Here is a 14,497-nt window from a genome sequence, read left to right as displayed (position 1 = left end):
ACGAGTGTAACGCTTAGCAACAGGCAACCTGCCGGAACTGAGCAGGTCAAGCAGCATCCGTTGTGGGGTGGGAGGAATTGTCAATGGGGATACGAGAGGGGTCCTTTTACACCCAGAGAGTAGTACGTACCTGGAATGCGTTGCCTGAGGGAGTGATAGAAGCAGGCACTGGCTACTTTTGAGAGTATCTAAAAGAACATTGGAACCACCTGGGTAAAGAAGACTGAGGCCCGTTGCTGTAAAATGGCATTAGTAAAGTTTGTTGCCCACTGGTTTGGATGAACATGGTGGGCCAAATGGTCTGTTTCTACGCTGTACCTTCTCCTTCGTGTTGTCTGGTCCACTTCCAGGTGCAGAGTTCAGATCAAGCTCTTTCCCAACTTCTCAACAAACAAGATTGGCCACTGGGCGAGCAGACAGCTTTGAGAGTTGGGAGGTATCTAGAGGAGGAGCACATAAGAAGACTGTCTGATCTCCTGAGGCTGCAGAGGGAAGAGAGAAAGCGATGGGTAAAGGCAGATGGAAAGCCACATGTAAGAATGGCCCTCACCTAAATATGTACACCCTCCACAAACAATCCATATTCAGTACAACCCAGTCATTCTCTCTTTTTCAGCAGAAGATGTAAACAGCACTAGCTTCAAGGACAACTTCTATCCTCCTGTTATAAAACCCTTGAACAGATCTGTTATGATAAATATGAACTATTAATCTTAGTCTATCTTGTCATGACTCTTGCACTTTATTTGTCTACTCACGGTGCTTTCTCTATGACTGTAACACTGTATTCTGCATTAGAGTCATAGAGTACTACAGCACAAAAACACATTTTATGAGTAATTAATGCAGAAAAGTTTTTCTTGCAGCTGTACATTCTGTTTTTTTTACTATTTGCATGATTTCTTTTTTTTGCACATGGGGAGGGTTGATATTTTTCTTTGAATGGGTTCCATAGTTTTCTTTGTTTTGTTGCTGTCTATGGGAAAACGGATCTCAGAGTTGTATACTGCATTCATACTTTGATAATAAACGTACCTTGAATCTTTGTATGATATGATCTGACTGGATAGCATACAAACCAAAAACTTCTAACAGTAGCTCAGTACATGTGAGCCGTTACCAATTGCATTTATGATTACAGTAATCACATACTGTAGCTACTACCTGTGTGCAGAGATAAGCTGTGAAATGTGATGGAGCAGTGTTTAATAACCATGAATTTTATTCTAAGCGCAGGAAGGAAATGAAGGTTTATGTTTGACTGAGAAATTAGTTGGAGAGGATTCAATACCGCATTCGAGTAAACACAGTGCAGACCTACAGAAAGAGCTTGCCCTGCAAATCGAGGAACGCGAGAACCTCGTAGAGGAACAGGTGATTCTTAATGTGAATAAAATAAGCATGGAAAATGTAGATTTCAGACTCAGAATCAAGTTTATTATCACTGACATACGAAATTTGTTGTGTTGTGACAGTGCAATACACAAAAAAAAATACTCTTAAGTTACAATAAACAATATAAAAACAAATAAGTGGAGCAAAAAGAGAACTTTCATGGATTCATGGACCATTCAAAAACCTGCTGATGGAAGAGAAAAATCTGCTCTGAAAACATTGAGTGTGTGTCCTCAAGCTCCTGTACCACCTTCGTGATGGTAGCAATGAGAAGAGGGCATGTCCTGGATGGTGAGGGTCCTTAATGATGGATGCTGCCTTCTTGAGGCACCGTCAATCGATTATGTCTTCAATGCTGGAGAGGCTAGTTCTCATGAAAGAGCTAGCTGAGTTTACAACCTTCTACTGTACATCTTTTTCCGATTCTGTGCATTGGCACCAATACCAGACGGTGGAGCAACCAGTTAGAATGCTCTCCATGGTACATCTGTAGAAATTTGCCAGAATCACGGGTGACATACCAAATCTCCCCAAACCTCTAATGCAATATATATATATAGCTCTGGCACGTTTTCCTTGTAATTGCCTCAATATGTTGGACCGAGGATACATTTTGAATGAGAATCCCAAATGTTCATGTGTCTGGTGGTAGTTCATGGAAATGTGACAGAAAATGTCACTCGCATTGGTCTGCATGAATCTTGCTCAAGGAGCAATGGAAGATTGAGAGGATTTCAGGACCTGTACCTTGCCCTGCAGAAAATGGCTGTGTTGGGATTTTTATTTTGAATGAAATCCAAAATACCAAATGGCCAAGTTATTATTTCAATAGAGTTTGGATATTGGGCTTGTCTGCTTTAGTAAAGAGACTATAACATTTCCTAAAAGACATTATTCTGCCCAGTCCCCTTGACTCACATGTGGACTATAACCCTCCATAACACTCGCATCCATGTACCTATCCAAATTTCTCTGAAACGTTACAATCGAACCTGCATCCACCATTTCTGCTGGCAGCTTGTTTCACACTCACTCTACCCTCTGAGTGAAGAAGTTCTCACTCATATTCCTCTGAATTGTTGGGGAATTGGTGACATTGATCCAGGTTACATTCTCCAATGTTGTAAGGATTTCAAATCACCAGGGGGGACAGCAGGAGAAGGGAAGAGAATGACGTGACACAAGGCAAAATTCATTTGCTCAAAGGGTTGAAATTAACTGGAACAAACTACTGAAGCAGTGATAACCAGAGAGAGAAGGGATTAAAGGTTGTTGTGAAGATATGCTATAGATTTGGGCTGCATCCAGCCTTTCTGGTCTGTCTGATCTTCAATTTCTCTCCTATTTTCAGTTGCAGTTGCAGGAGGAACAAACAATCATGGAAGCAGAAGCAGGAAATGGGATTGGTGACATTGGAACTGTGGTTTACGATATCCAATTGTTACGTCACCTGCGGCAGTACGTTCTCCTGGAGCAAAGACTCAAGCAGCAGCGGCAGGAATGCAGGGAAGCATCACACAACTGTATAAAGGTCAGTCTATCTGCCTTCCTCACCCAAGACCTCCATAAGTTTTAAAGTTATATACTGTAAAGTTGGAACAGAAAATACTGGAAATACTTGGCAGGAGAGGCTACATCTGCGGGAAGAGAAACAGAGCTAACATTTCAGGTTGAAAACTGGTTTTGCATGTAAAATAAATCTGCAAGTCAACTGGGGAATTGAAGCCGGATGTCTGCTAGTCCTGTGGAGGCTGGAGGCCCAGAGGCTGAGGTTGGAGGAGAGTGTGTGTCCGTGTCTGTGTGGGTGCTTTCTTTCCCCACGGTGGGACTGTCTAAGTCAGAGGTATAACTTATAGGGAAAGTAGAAAGGATCCAAAGTTGATGTCTGTTCCCACAGACAGTGATTGGAGTCCAGAATGCACCAATTGAAGTGGGGATGGAAGCTGATACTCTTAAAACACTTAAGCTGCTCTATTCAACCAACAAACAACAGGAATTCTGCAGATGCTGGAAATTCAAGCAACACACATCAAAGTTGCTGGTGAAAGCAGCAGGCCAGGCAGCATCTATAGGAAGAGGCGCAGTCGACGTTTCAGGCCGAGACCCTTCGTCAGGACTAACTGAAGGAAGAGCTGCTCTATTCATTTGTTTACTTAGAGTAGTGGTCGCCAACCTTTTTAAGCCCAAGATCCCCTACCTCGGCCTTAGTGAAAGGCAAGATCGACCTGCTAAGTCGTTTAGTCACACACATGCGCAACAGTATATGAAGACTGAATATTTGAATGGACAGTTTCCTTTGTTAGACTGAACGTTGAATCTGCCACGTTTTTCAGGTGTTTTGTATTGGTAAACTGTTACTGAGATACTAGTATAAGTTTCAGAGGTACACAAGATAATGACACCATTGTTTTTTTGTTTCCCAGTTATTTACATTTGGGGAATGTTGGAATTTAAAGGGGGAGAAGTGTTGTAATGTGAGCATTATAAAGATAAGTTAATACAAATTAGGATAATGGTAATATAGCATTACCCCCGCTACGGAAAGCTGTTTGTAAAGAGAGGTTGCTTCCGGGTTACGGGGTTTTACTTCCGGTCTTTTCTACCGCGGTGCATGGCGGGGGAGCTACACACATGCGCACTGGGCAGAAAGAATGGAACTAAAACCCCCGCAACCCGGAAACAATCTCTCTTTACAAACAGCTTTCAGTAGCTGGAGTATTGCTGTACTACCATTATCCTAATTAGTATTACTTATTTTTATAATGCTCACATTACAACAGTATTTGTGTATTTATTTTTCATTTTTTTCGGAATCTACTGGGAAAGTCTCAAAGATCACAAATTTAGAGATACAGTGTGGAACAGGCCCTTCCGGCCGATGAGCCGCACTGTCCAACAACCCATCAATTTAACCTAACCTAAACACAGGACAATTTACAATAGAAACAAAGAAACATAGAAACATAAACCTACAGCACAATACAGGCACTTCGGCCCACAAAGCTGTGCCAAACATGTACTTACTTTAGAAATTAACTAGGCTTAACCGCAGTCCTCCATTTTTCTAAGTTCCATGTACCTGTCCAGGAGTCTCTTAAAAGACCCTATCGTATCCACCTCCACCACCATTCCACGCACTCACCACTCTTTGCGGGAAAAAAAAACTTGCCCATGACGTCTCCTCTGTACCTATTCCCAAGCACCTTAAAACTGTGCCCTCTCATGTTAGACATTTCAGCCCTGGGAAAAGCCTCTGACTATCCAAACAACCAATGACTCTCATCATCTTATACACCTCTGTCAGGTCACCCCTCATCCTCCGTCGCTCCAAGGAAAAAACACCAAGTTCACTCGACCTATTCTCATAAGGCATGCTCCCCAATCCAGACAACATCCTTGTAAATCTCCTCTGCACCATTTCTATAGTTTTCACATCCTTCCTATAGTAAGGTGACCAGAACTGAGCACCGTACTCCAAGTGGGGTCTGACCAGGGTCCTATATAGCTGTAACATTACCTCTCAGCTCTTAAACTTAATCCCACGGTTGATGAAAGCCAATGCACTGTATGCCTTCTTAACCACAGAGTCAACCTGCGCAGCAGCTTTGAGTGTCCTATGGACTCAGACTCCAAGATCCCTCTGATCCTCCACACTGCCAAGAGTCTTACCATTAATATTATATTCTGCCATCATATTTGACCTACCAAAATGAACCACTTCACACTTACCTGGGTTGAACACCATCTGCTACTTCTCAGCCCTGTTTTGCATCCTATCAATGTCCCGCTGTAACCTTTGACAGCCCTCCACACTATCCACAACACCTCCAACCTTTGTGTCATCAGGAAATTTACTAACCCATCCCTACACGTCCTCATCCAGGTCATTAATAAAAATCATGAAGAGAAGGGGTCCCAGAACAGATCCCTGAGGCACACCACTGGTCACCGACCTCCATGCAGAAAATGACCCATCTACAACCACTCTTTGCCTTCTATGGGCAAGCCAATTCTAGATCTACAAAACAAGGTTCCCTTGGATCCTGTGCCTCCTTACTTTCTCAATAAGCCTTGCATGGGGTACCTTATCAAATGCCTTGCTGAAATCCATATGCACTACATCTACTGCTCTTCCTTCATCAATGTGTTTAGTCACTTCCTCAAAAAATTCAATCAGGCTCATAAGGCATGACCTGCCTTTCACAAAGCCATGCTGAGTATTCCTAATCATATTATGCCTCTCCAAATGTTCATAAATCCTGCCTCTCAGGATCTTCTCCATCAACTTACCAACCACTGAAATAAGACTGACTGGTCGATAATTTTCTGGGCTATCTCTACTCCCTGTCTTGAATAAGAGAACAACATCTGCAACCCTCTAATCCTCCAGCACCTCTCCCGTCCTCATTGATAATGTGAAGATCATCGCCAGAGGCTCAGCAATCTCCTCCCTCGCCTCCCACAGTAGCCTGGTACATCTCATCTGGTCCCAATGACTTATCCAGCTTGATGCTTTCCAAAAGCTCCAGCACATTCTCTTTCTTAATGTCTGTATGCTCAAGCTTTTCAATCTTAATTGTAAGTCATCCCTACAATCGCCAAGAATCTTTTCCGTAGCGAATACTGAAGCAAGGTATTCATTTAGTACCTCTGCTATCTCTTCCAGTTCCCTACATACTTTTCCACTGTCACACTTGATTGGTCCTATCCTCTCACGTCTTATCCTCTTGCTCTTCACATACTTGTAGAATGCCTTGGGGTTTTCCTTAATCCTGCTTGCCAAGGCCTTCTCATGGCCCCTTCTGGCTCTCCTAATTTCATTCTTAAACTCCTTCCTGCTAGCCTTATAATCTTCCAGATCTCTATCATTACCTAGCTCTCTGAACCTTTCGTTAGCTTTTCTTTTCTTTTAGACTAGATTTACAACAATCTTTGTACACCACAGTTCCTGTACCCTATCATCCTTTCCCTGTCTCATTGAAACATACTTATGCAGAATTCCAAGCAAATATCCCCTGAACACTTGCCACATTTCTTCCATACATTTCCCTGAGAACATCTGTTCCCAATTTATGCTTCCAAGTTCCTGCTTGGTAGCCTCATATTTTCCCTTACTCCAATTAAACGCTTTCCTAACTTGTCTGTTCCTATCCCTCTCCAATGCTAAGATAAAGGAGGTAGAATTGTGATCACTATCTCCAAAATGCTCTCCCACTGAGAGACCTAACACCTGACCAGGTTCATTTCCCAATACCAGATCAAGTACAGCCTCTCCTCTTGTAGGCTTATCTGCATATTGTGTCAGGGAACCTTCCTGAACACACCTAACAAACTGTACCCCATCTAAACCCCTCGCTCTCGGGACATGCCAATCAATATTTGAGAAATTAAAATCTCTCACTACGACAACCCTGTTATTATTACACCTTTCCAGAATCTATCTCCCTATCTGCTCCTCGATGTCCCTGTTACTATAAAAAACACCCAGTAGAGTTATTGACCCCTTCCTGTTTCCAACTTCTACCCACAGAGACTCAGTAGACAATCCCTCCATGTCTTTCTCCTTTTCTGCGATTGTGACACTATCTCTGATCAACAGTGCCACGCCCCCACCTCTTTTGCCTCCCTCCCTGTCCTTTCTGAAACATCTAAAGCCTAGCACTCTAAGTAACTATTCCTGCCCCTGAGCCAACCAAGTCTCTGTAATGGCCACAACATCATAGCTCCTAGCACTGGTCCACACTCTAAGCTCATCCACCTTGTTCATGATGCTTCTCGCATTAAATTAGACACATGTCAAACCATCGGTCTGAGCATGTCCCTTCTCTATCACCTGCCTGTCCTCCCTCTCGCACTGTCTCCAAGCCTTCTCTATATGTGAGCCAACTGCCCCTTCCTCCATCTCTTCAGTTTGGTTCCCACATCCGCCCCCAGCAATTCTAGTTTAAACTCTCCCCAAAAGCCTTAGCAAACCTCCCCGACAGGATATTGGTTCCCCTTGGATTCAAGTGCAACCTGTCCTTTTTGTACAGGTCACACCTGCCCCAAAAGAGGTCCTAATGATCCAAAAATCTGAATCCCTGCCCTCTGCTCCAATCCCTCAGCCACACATTTATCCTCCACCTCACTCTATTCCTATTCCCACTGTCCCGAGATTACTACCTTTGAGGTCCTGCTTCTCAACTTCCTTCCTAGCTCCCTGTAGTCTGTTTTCAGGACCTCCTCCCTTTCCTACCTATGTCGTTGGTACCAATATGTACCACGACCTCTGGCTGTTCACCTTCCCACTTCATGATATCAGGGACGCAATCAGAAACATCCCAGACCCTGGCACCTGGGAGGCAAACTACCATCCACGTTTCTTTTCCGCATCCACAGAATCGCCTATCTGACCCCCTAACTATAGAGTCCCCTATTACTGTTGCCTTCTTCCTTTCCCTACCTTTCTGAGCCACAGGGCCAGACTCTGTGCCAGAGGCGTAGCCACTGTTGCTTCCCCCAGGTAGGCCATCCCCCGCCAACAGTAATCAAACAGGAGTACTTATTGTTGAGTATGAACAATCAACCTACTAACCGGTACATCTTTGGGCTGTGGGAGGAAACCAGAGCACCCAGAGGAAACCCAAGTTATCACATGGAGAATATAGAAACTCCTTATAGATGGTGCCGGAATTGAACTCTAAACTCTGGCACCCCCATCTATAATAGCATCTTGATAGCTACGACACCCAAATCTAGACAAGAATCGGCAAGGCATAGAGGTTATGGAGCTAAATGGCATTGGTGTAGATGGGCATGAACATGATGGGCTGAAGGGCTTGTTTCTGTGCTGTATAACTCTATGACTGTTAAAATGGCATCTGAATAATGACACATTCAACACTTGTGTTCCAGCAGTTGTTGACAGAGGACAATGATGGTGACATGAAATGCTTGTACAACCAAGCCAAGGGCCATAATCAAGCTTTTATGGGCCTAAAATCTGCTGCTGCCTTATTGGAGCTAAGAGAAAAAAACCTTCAAGAGTTAGCCGATAGGTTGAAGTCTTTCACCTCTGACAAGGTTAGTAACGTGGAAATATCCGAACAATCTACTGGTGAACTGAGGCTGTGATTTCTTCTTGACCTAAAAAAAAGTTGGTATCTAGAGTCATCAAGTAATACTACACAGAAGTAGTCCCTTCGGCCCAACTGGTCCATGCTGACCACATCACCCTCCCTGCTAATCCCAATTATCCACACTCAGCCCATAGCTCTGCAATCCCCTCCTTCCAGGTACCTATCCAAATGCCTCTTATTTGTTGCAACTGTATTCACCTTGACCACTTCCTCTGGCAGCTCATTCCTGTACCCATTACCCTCTGTGTGAAGATCTCACCTTTCAGGTCTCTTGTAAATCTTTTCCAGCTTATCTTGCATCTGTGTCCTTGAGTTTTGGACTCCCCAATCCTGGGAAAAAGACAATGATTGTCCCCCTTTACCAAACCCCTGAGGACTTGATGAACTTCTGCAAGGTTAATCTTTCACTTTATAGTTTTCAGCCTTTACACTAATTACTTTTGGTTGGGTGACAGACTCCCAACTATAAAACAGACCCTAAGATATCGAACCACATGCTGTGATTGTGGTCCTGTGACATCCAGGTGCATGACACTCTGAATGGAATCCCTCTAGGCTGTCATGTTTTTAGATCCTGTGCCGAGAACACAGTAGCATAGCGGTTAGTGCAATGGCATTGGAGTTCGGAGTTCATTTCCGACATCACCTGTCAGCAAGGTTAATTGGTCATTGTATCAATAACCGTGGCATTTCTCTTCCTGACGAACTTAACGTATTCTACGCAAGATTCAAACAGAAGAGGAGCATCCCGCTCCCTCCGGATGAACCGGACCTGGTGGCATCGAGATTCATCGTCACCGAGGAGGATGTTAGAAGGGCCTTCCTGAAGATAAATCCAAGGAAGGCGACGGGCCCAGATGGCGTCCCAGGACGGGTTCTCCGGGCCTGTGCAAGCGAGCTAGCTGGAGTGTTTGCTGACATCTTCAACTGCTCCTTGCTTCAGTCTAAGAGCCCCTCGTGTTTTAAGAAGGCAACAATAATCCCAGTGCCGAAGAAGAGCAAGGTGGCATGCCTGAATGACTGTTGACCTGTGGCTCTGACATCAATTGCTATGAAGTGCTTCGAGAGATTGGTTATGGCACACATCAACCACAGCCTACCGGTCAACCTCAACGCTCTGCAATTCGCCTACCGGAGCAACAGGTCAATGGCAGATGCCATTTCTCCAGCCCTACATTCCTCCTTTGAACACCTGGAGAATAAAGACGCATATGTAAGGCTCCTTTTCATTGACTACAGCTCTGCCTTTAATACCATCATTCCAAATAAACTGATTCCTAAGCTCCGGAACCTGGGCCTTAGCACTCAGATCTGCAGCTGGATCTTCAACTTCCTCACAGACAGGACCCAGGCTGTAAAAATAGGGGACAAGCTCTCCTCCACAATCACTCTGAGCACCGGTGCCCCACAAGGCTGTGTACTCAGCCCCCTGCTGTACTCACTGTACACCTATGATTGTGTAGCCAAGTTTCCATCAAACTCAATATATAAGTTTGCTGATAACACAACAATTGTAGGCCGTATCTCAGGTAATGATGAGTTGGAGTACAGAGGGGAAATTACGAACCTGGTGGCATGGTGCGAAGACAATAACCTATCCCTCCCGAAAGAAGCTGCAGAAGATCGTGAACACGGCGCAGCACATCACATAAACCAATCTTCCATCCTTGGACTCACTTTACACCGCACGCTGTCGGAGCAGTGCTGCCAGGATAATCAAGGACATGACCCACCCAGCCAACACACTTCTCGTCCCTCTTCCCACCGGGAGAAGGCTCAGGTGCTTGAAGACTCGTACGGCCAGATTTGGGAACAGCTTTTTTCCAACTGTGATAAGACTACAGAACGGATCCTAACCCGGATCTGGGCTGTACCCTCCAAATATCCAGACCTGCCTCTCAGTTTTTTTGCACTACCTTACTTTCCATTTTTCTATTTTCTATTTATGATTTATAATTTAAATTTTTAAGATTTACTAATTTTTACTATTTTTAATATTTACTATCGATTTGTTATCCAGGGAGTGGGAAGCGCAGAATCAAATATCGCTGTGATGATTGTACATTCTAGTATCAATTGTTTGGTGACCATAAAGTATAAAGTAAGTCGTCCTGTGATTAGGCTAGGGTTGAAAATAAGGAGTTGCTGGGTGGTGCGCCTCTGTGGGCTGAAAGGGCCTGTTCTGCACTGTATCACTGTAAGTAAAAATAATAAAGGAAAATCTTGATGGCAAAGCAATTATTGGCCTTTGGTGTGGTCTCCTGATCTCAGCTTCAAGCCTGATATGGGCTGATGCTCGTAAGCACAAGAAATTCTGCAGATGCTGGAAATCCAGAGTAACACACACAAAATGCTGGAGGTCAGGTAGCATCTATGAAAATGAATAAAGAATCAATGTTTGGGCCGAGACCCTCATCAGGGCGAAGCATTTCAGGCTCAATGTATGGCTGCTGAGCTAAAAGGCTTTAGACAGGGAAGCATGAAGACTACAGGAACAGCTCCGAAATATCAATGCAAAGAGACTACTGGAGCAAGAAACAAGGAAAATGGCCTTAATAAACGAGGCATGTGGACCACAAAAAGAACAGCATTTAATGGTGCTTTAAATATTCCTGCTATCTTGATTCTATCCACACACTCATTTAGCTTGCAGAGGGAATTACAGAGATTGACCTTATTTTGACCAAATGGAGATCTCAACATGCACATTAAAAATACAGGCCAATATGGGCTGCTACTTCACAACATAGATACAATGCAACACCACTCTGATTGAGATTGAACTACTTTTTATTTGTTATCAAAGTATGTACAGTATACACTCAGTGACCTCTTTATTAAGTGCCTCAGTCTACCTCGTCATGGCCCTTATACTTTATTTGTCTACTCACTGTACTTTCTCTATAACTGGAACACCACACTCAATGACCACTTTACTAAGTACCTCTTGTACTCAATAAAGTGGCCACTGAGTGTATGTTCATGATCTTCTGTTGCTGTAGCCCATCCACTTCAAGGTTTGATGTGCTGTGCGTTCAGAAATGCAATTCTGGACACCACTGTTGTGGTTATTTGTGTTACTGTCGCCTTCCTGTCAGCTTGAACCAGTCCAGCTATTCTCCTCTGACCTCTCTCATTAACAAGGCAATTTCTCCCACAGGACTGCCACTCACTGGATGTGTTTTTAATCTGTAAATTCTAGAGACTGTTGTGTAAGAAAGTCATAAGTGGTCAGTGGACTGGTCTGGGACACACTTCAACATTCCACCCAATCTCAGAAACAGAAGTAAATCATTTGGCCCCTTCTACCTTTTAATTGGTGTTGCGGTTTGACAACAATTTGTTGTCCTTTCAAATTCTCCACAGTGTAAATCTTCAGTTTATAACATTCATGTCTATTGATCACTGTGTAGATTAAGGAACTTGAGGCCAGTTTAGCAGAAGAAGAGAAGCTGGAGGGAGAGATGGTCGCACAAGACCTGCTGAAGAAGAAAAGACAGCAGAACCTGTGGATGACGCAGATAGAAACCAAATTACAAGACCAACTGGAACGAGGAGAGCTGACACGCGAGCATAGAGAGGTGTTGTTTTGTTACTTTGATTGACCTATTCATAAGATTTTGAGCTATGATCATGTACTTTTACAAATCCATCTATGCCATGAAATGATGGCAAATGCTTTGCAACACAGAATCTGGTTCAATATCACTGAACACATGTTGTGAAATTTGTTGTCTTTGCAGCAGCAGTACAATGCGATACATAATAATAGAAAAAACTGTGAATTACACGTAGCCCCCAGGTCCGGTGGGCTGCGTTAGTCTGGGGAAAGACGCTCTCCGGCCCGCCAAACTTGTGAAATCTCGTTTGTGTGGATGCTGCGTGATGTTTTCCCTCGTTACAAATCAGTACCACGAAATAACAAACAGTACACCATAAGCAATTGAATGATTTAGCTTTATAATTCTCAATTTGACTAAAGGGTTAGTAAAGAAAGCAAAAAGAAAAGGGTCCATTTTAATGGAACAGTCTAATGCACAGCGTTGGAGCTCATGATTTTCCCGTCCGCTTGTTCTCCATTGATTTCCCCCAGGCGCCGTCGACTCCCGACCCCATTCCACGTCCACTCCGTCCTGCAGTCTACGACCTCTCCAATCTGGCATCTTCTCTCTCCATCTTCTGCCAAGCAAAAGTCCGCGAATCCCTCGCTCTCGGGCACACAAGAAAGAAAACTACACCTCTCATTGGACGCCGCATATTCCAAAGCCCCCGTTATCTCTAGTCATAACCCAACCACACTGCTGCTACAGAGGAACCATTATATTAGCAGTGAAATCTTTCCCAGGGCGTTATACAGAAAGTAGATGTATATTAAATAGTTACATTAAATAAATAGTGCAAAAATAAAACTTTAAAAAAGTAGTGTTCATGGGTTCAATGTCCATTAATAAATCAGATGACAGAGGGTAGGAAGCTGATCCCAGATCATTGAGTGTGTGCCTTCAGACTTCTGTACCTCCTTCCTGATGGTTGCAATGAGAAGAGGGCAAAACCTGGGTGATGGGGGTCCGTAATGATGGACGCTGCCTTTTTGAGGCGTCGCTCCTCAAAACACACAAGATGCTGGAGGAACTCAGCAGGTCAGCCAGCATCTATGGAAATGAATAAACAATTAACGTTTTTGCCCAGGACCCTTCGTATTAGGACTGATGAAGGATCTTGGCCCAAAATGTCATCTGTTTATTCCTTTCCATAGATGTTGCCTGACCTGCTGTGTTCCTTCAGCATTTTCTGTGTGTTGCTCCGGATTTCTAGTATCTGCAGAATCTCTTGGCTTTATGGCAAATTCTTTAATACTTTGTACCTTTAGGTGCTTGAACATGAGTCTGGAAAATATTCTGGATAGATGTTGCTGTAGAGTGTCATGATCAAATAAAGATTATGTGGAACTTCAGGTCCTGTTCTGACAAACAGCGTGAGAAATGATGCTTCATCTCTAGCCCGTATTCCAGTATGAATCTTGTAGCCTTTCATACAGCCAAAATCCACCTTGAATGCAAGATTGTTTAATTCAACATTGTTAAATGTCATTTTCTGTACACAAGTGTAAAAGAGAATGAAATAATTGTTACTCCAGATCCAATGCAGCACAAAAGAACAATAAGATACAAGTGTACAATAATAAAAAAACACAATAAGTACAAATACATAAGATAGTTTATCTACATAAATTGATTGTATGTCCATAAAGTGACAAGAGGCTATACATAAAGTGTCTATACATAAGGAACCCTGACAGGAAATGATAAAGTAATGATGGTGGTTGGGTGTGTAATGGGGTGGCTTAGTGGGTGGAAGTGTTGATCAGCCTTACTGCTTGGGGGAAGTAACTGTTTTTGAGTCTGGTGGTCCTGGCGTGGATGCTACGTAGCCTCCTCCCTGATGTGAGTGGGACAAACAGTCCATGAGCAGGGTGGGTGGCATCCTTCATGATGTTACTGGCCCTTTTCTAGCCCTTTCTCTATATATATATATATAAGTGTCCTTGAATGTGGGTAGGCTGGTGCCAGTGATGCATTGGACAGTTTTGACTACCCGCTGTGATCCTTCCTGTCCACTGTAGTGCAATTTCCGTACCATGCAGATAGGATGCTCTCTACCTGTTCATCCATAGAAGAATGTGAATATAGACGTGCATAGTCCATATGCTTAGTAACTAAATGTCCACAGATTTCTGACAGAGGAAATTCCAAAGGTTCTCAACTCCCTCATCTCACTTTTAATCGGTGAATCCCTTATGCTGAGTTCCTTAATCCTCAACTCTCCAGTCTATGGTCTTACCAACAAATTTACTTCTTAATCTTCTAAACTTCCGTGAGTATAGGCCAATCCTAGTTAATTTCTCTTTATAGACCTCCTACCCAACCCAGAAATCAGCTTGGTGAATCACTGTTTCACCACCTCTGAGTTAAGAGGCCAAAGCT

General features: G+C 43.5%; 1 protein-coding gene across 1 annotated transcript in view; it reads left to right on the top strand.

The window, feature by feature from the left end:
* LOC134340887 (uncharacterized) overlaps positions 1-14,497 on the top strand; it is an 87,293-nt gene that overhangs the window by 67,978 nt on the left and 4,818 nt on the right. Inside the window, exons 24-28 of the mRNA XM_063038460.1 lie at positions 351-533; positions 1,237-1,374; positions 2,747-2,926; positions 8,290-8,457; positions 11,927-12,094. Coding sequence (XP_062894530.1) covers positions 351-533; positions 1,237-1,374; positions 2,747-2,926; positions 8,290-8,457; positions 11,927-12,094 — 837 coding nt within the window. The remainder of the gene's footprint in view (positions 1-350; positions 534-1,236; positions 1,375-2,746; positions 2,927-8,289; positions 8,458-11,926; positions 12,095-14,497) is intronic.

The sequence above is a fragment of the Mobula hypostoma genome, chromosome X2 (genome assembly GCF_963921235.1).
Source record: "Mobula hypostoma chromosome X2, sMobHyp1.1, whole genome shotgun sequence".
In the NCBI taxonomy this organism is placed as follows: Eukaryota; Metazoa; Chordata; class Chondrichthyes; order Myliobatiformes; family Myliobatidae; genus Mobula; species Mobula hypostoma.
Note: the sequence above shows the minus strand (reverse complement) of the source record. Positions and strands in the feature narration are given on the sequence as shown.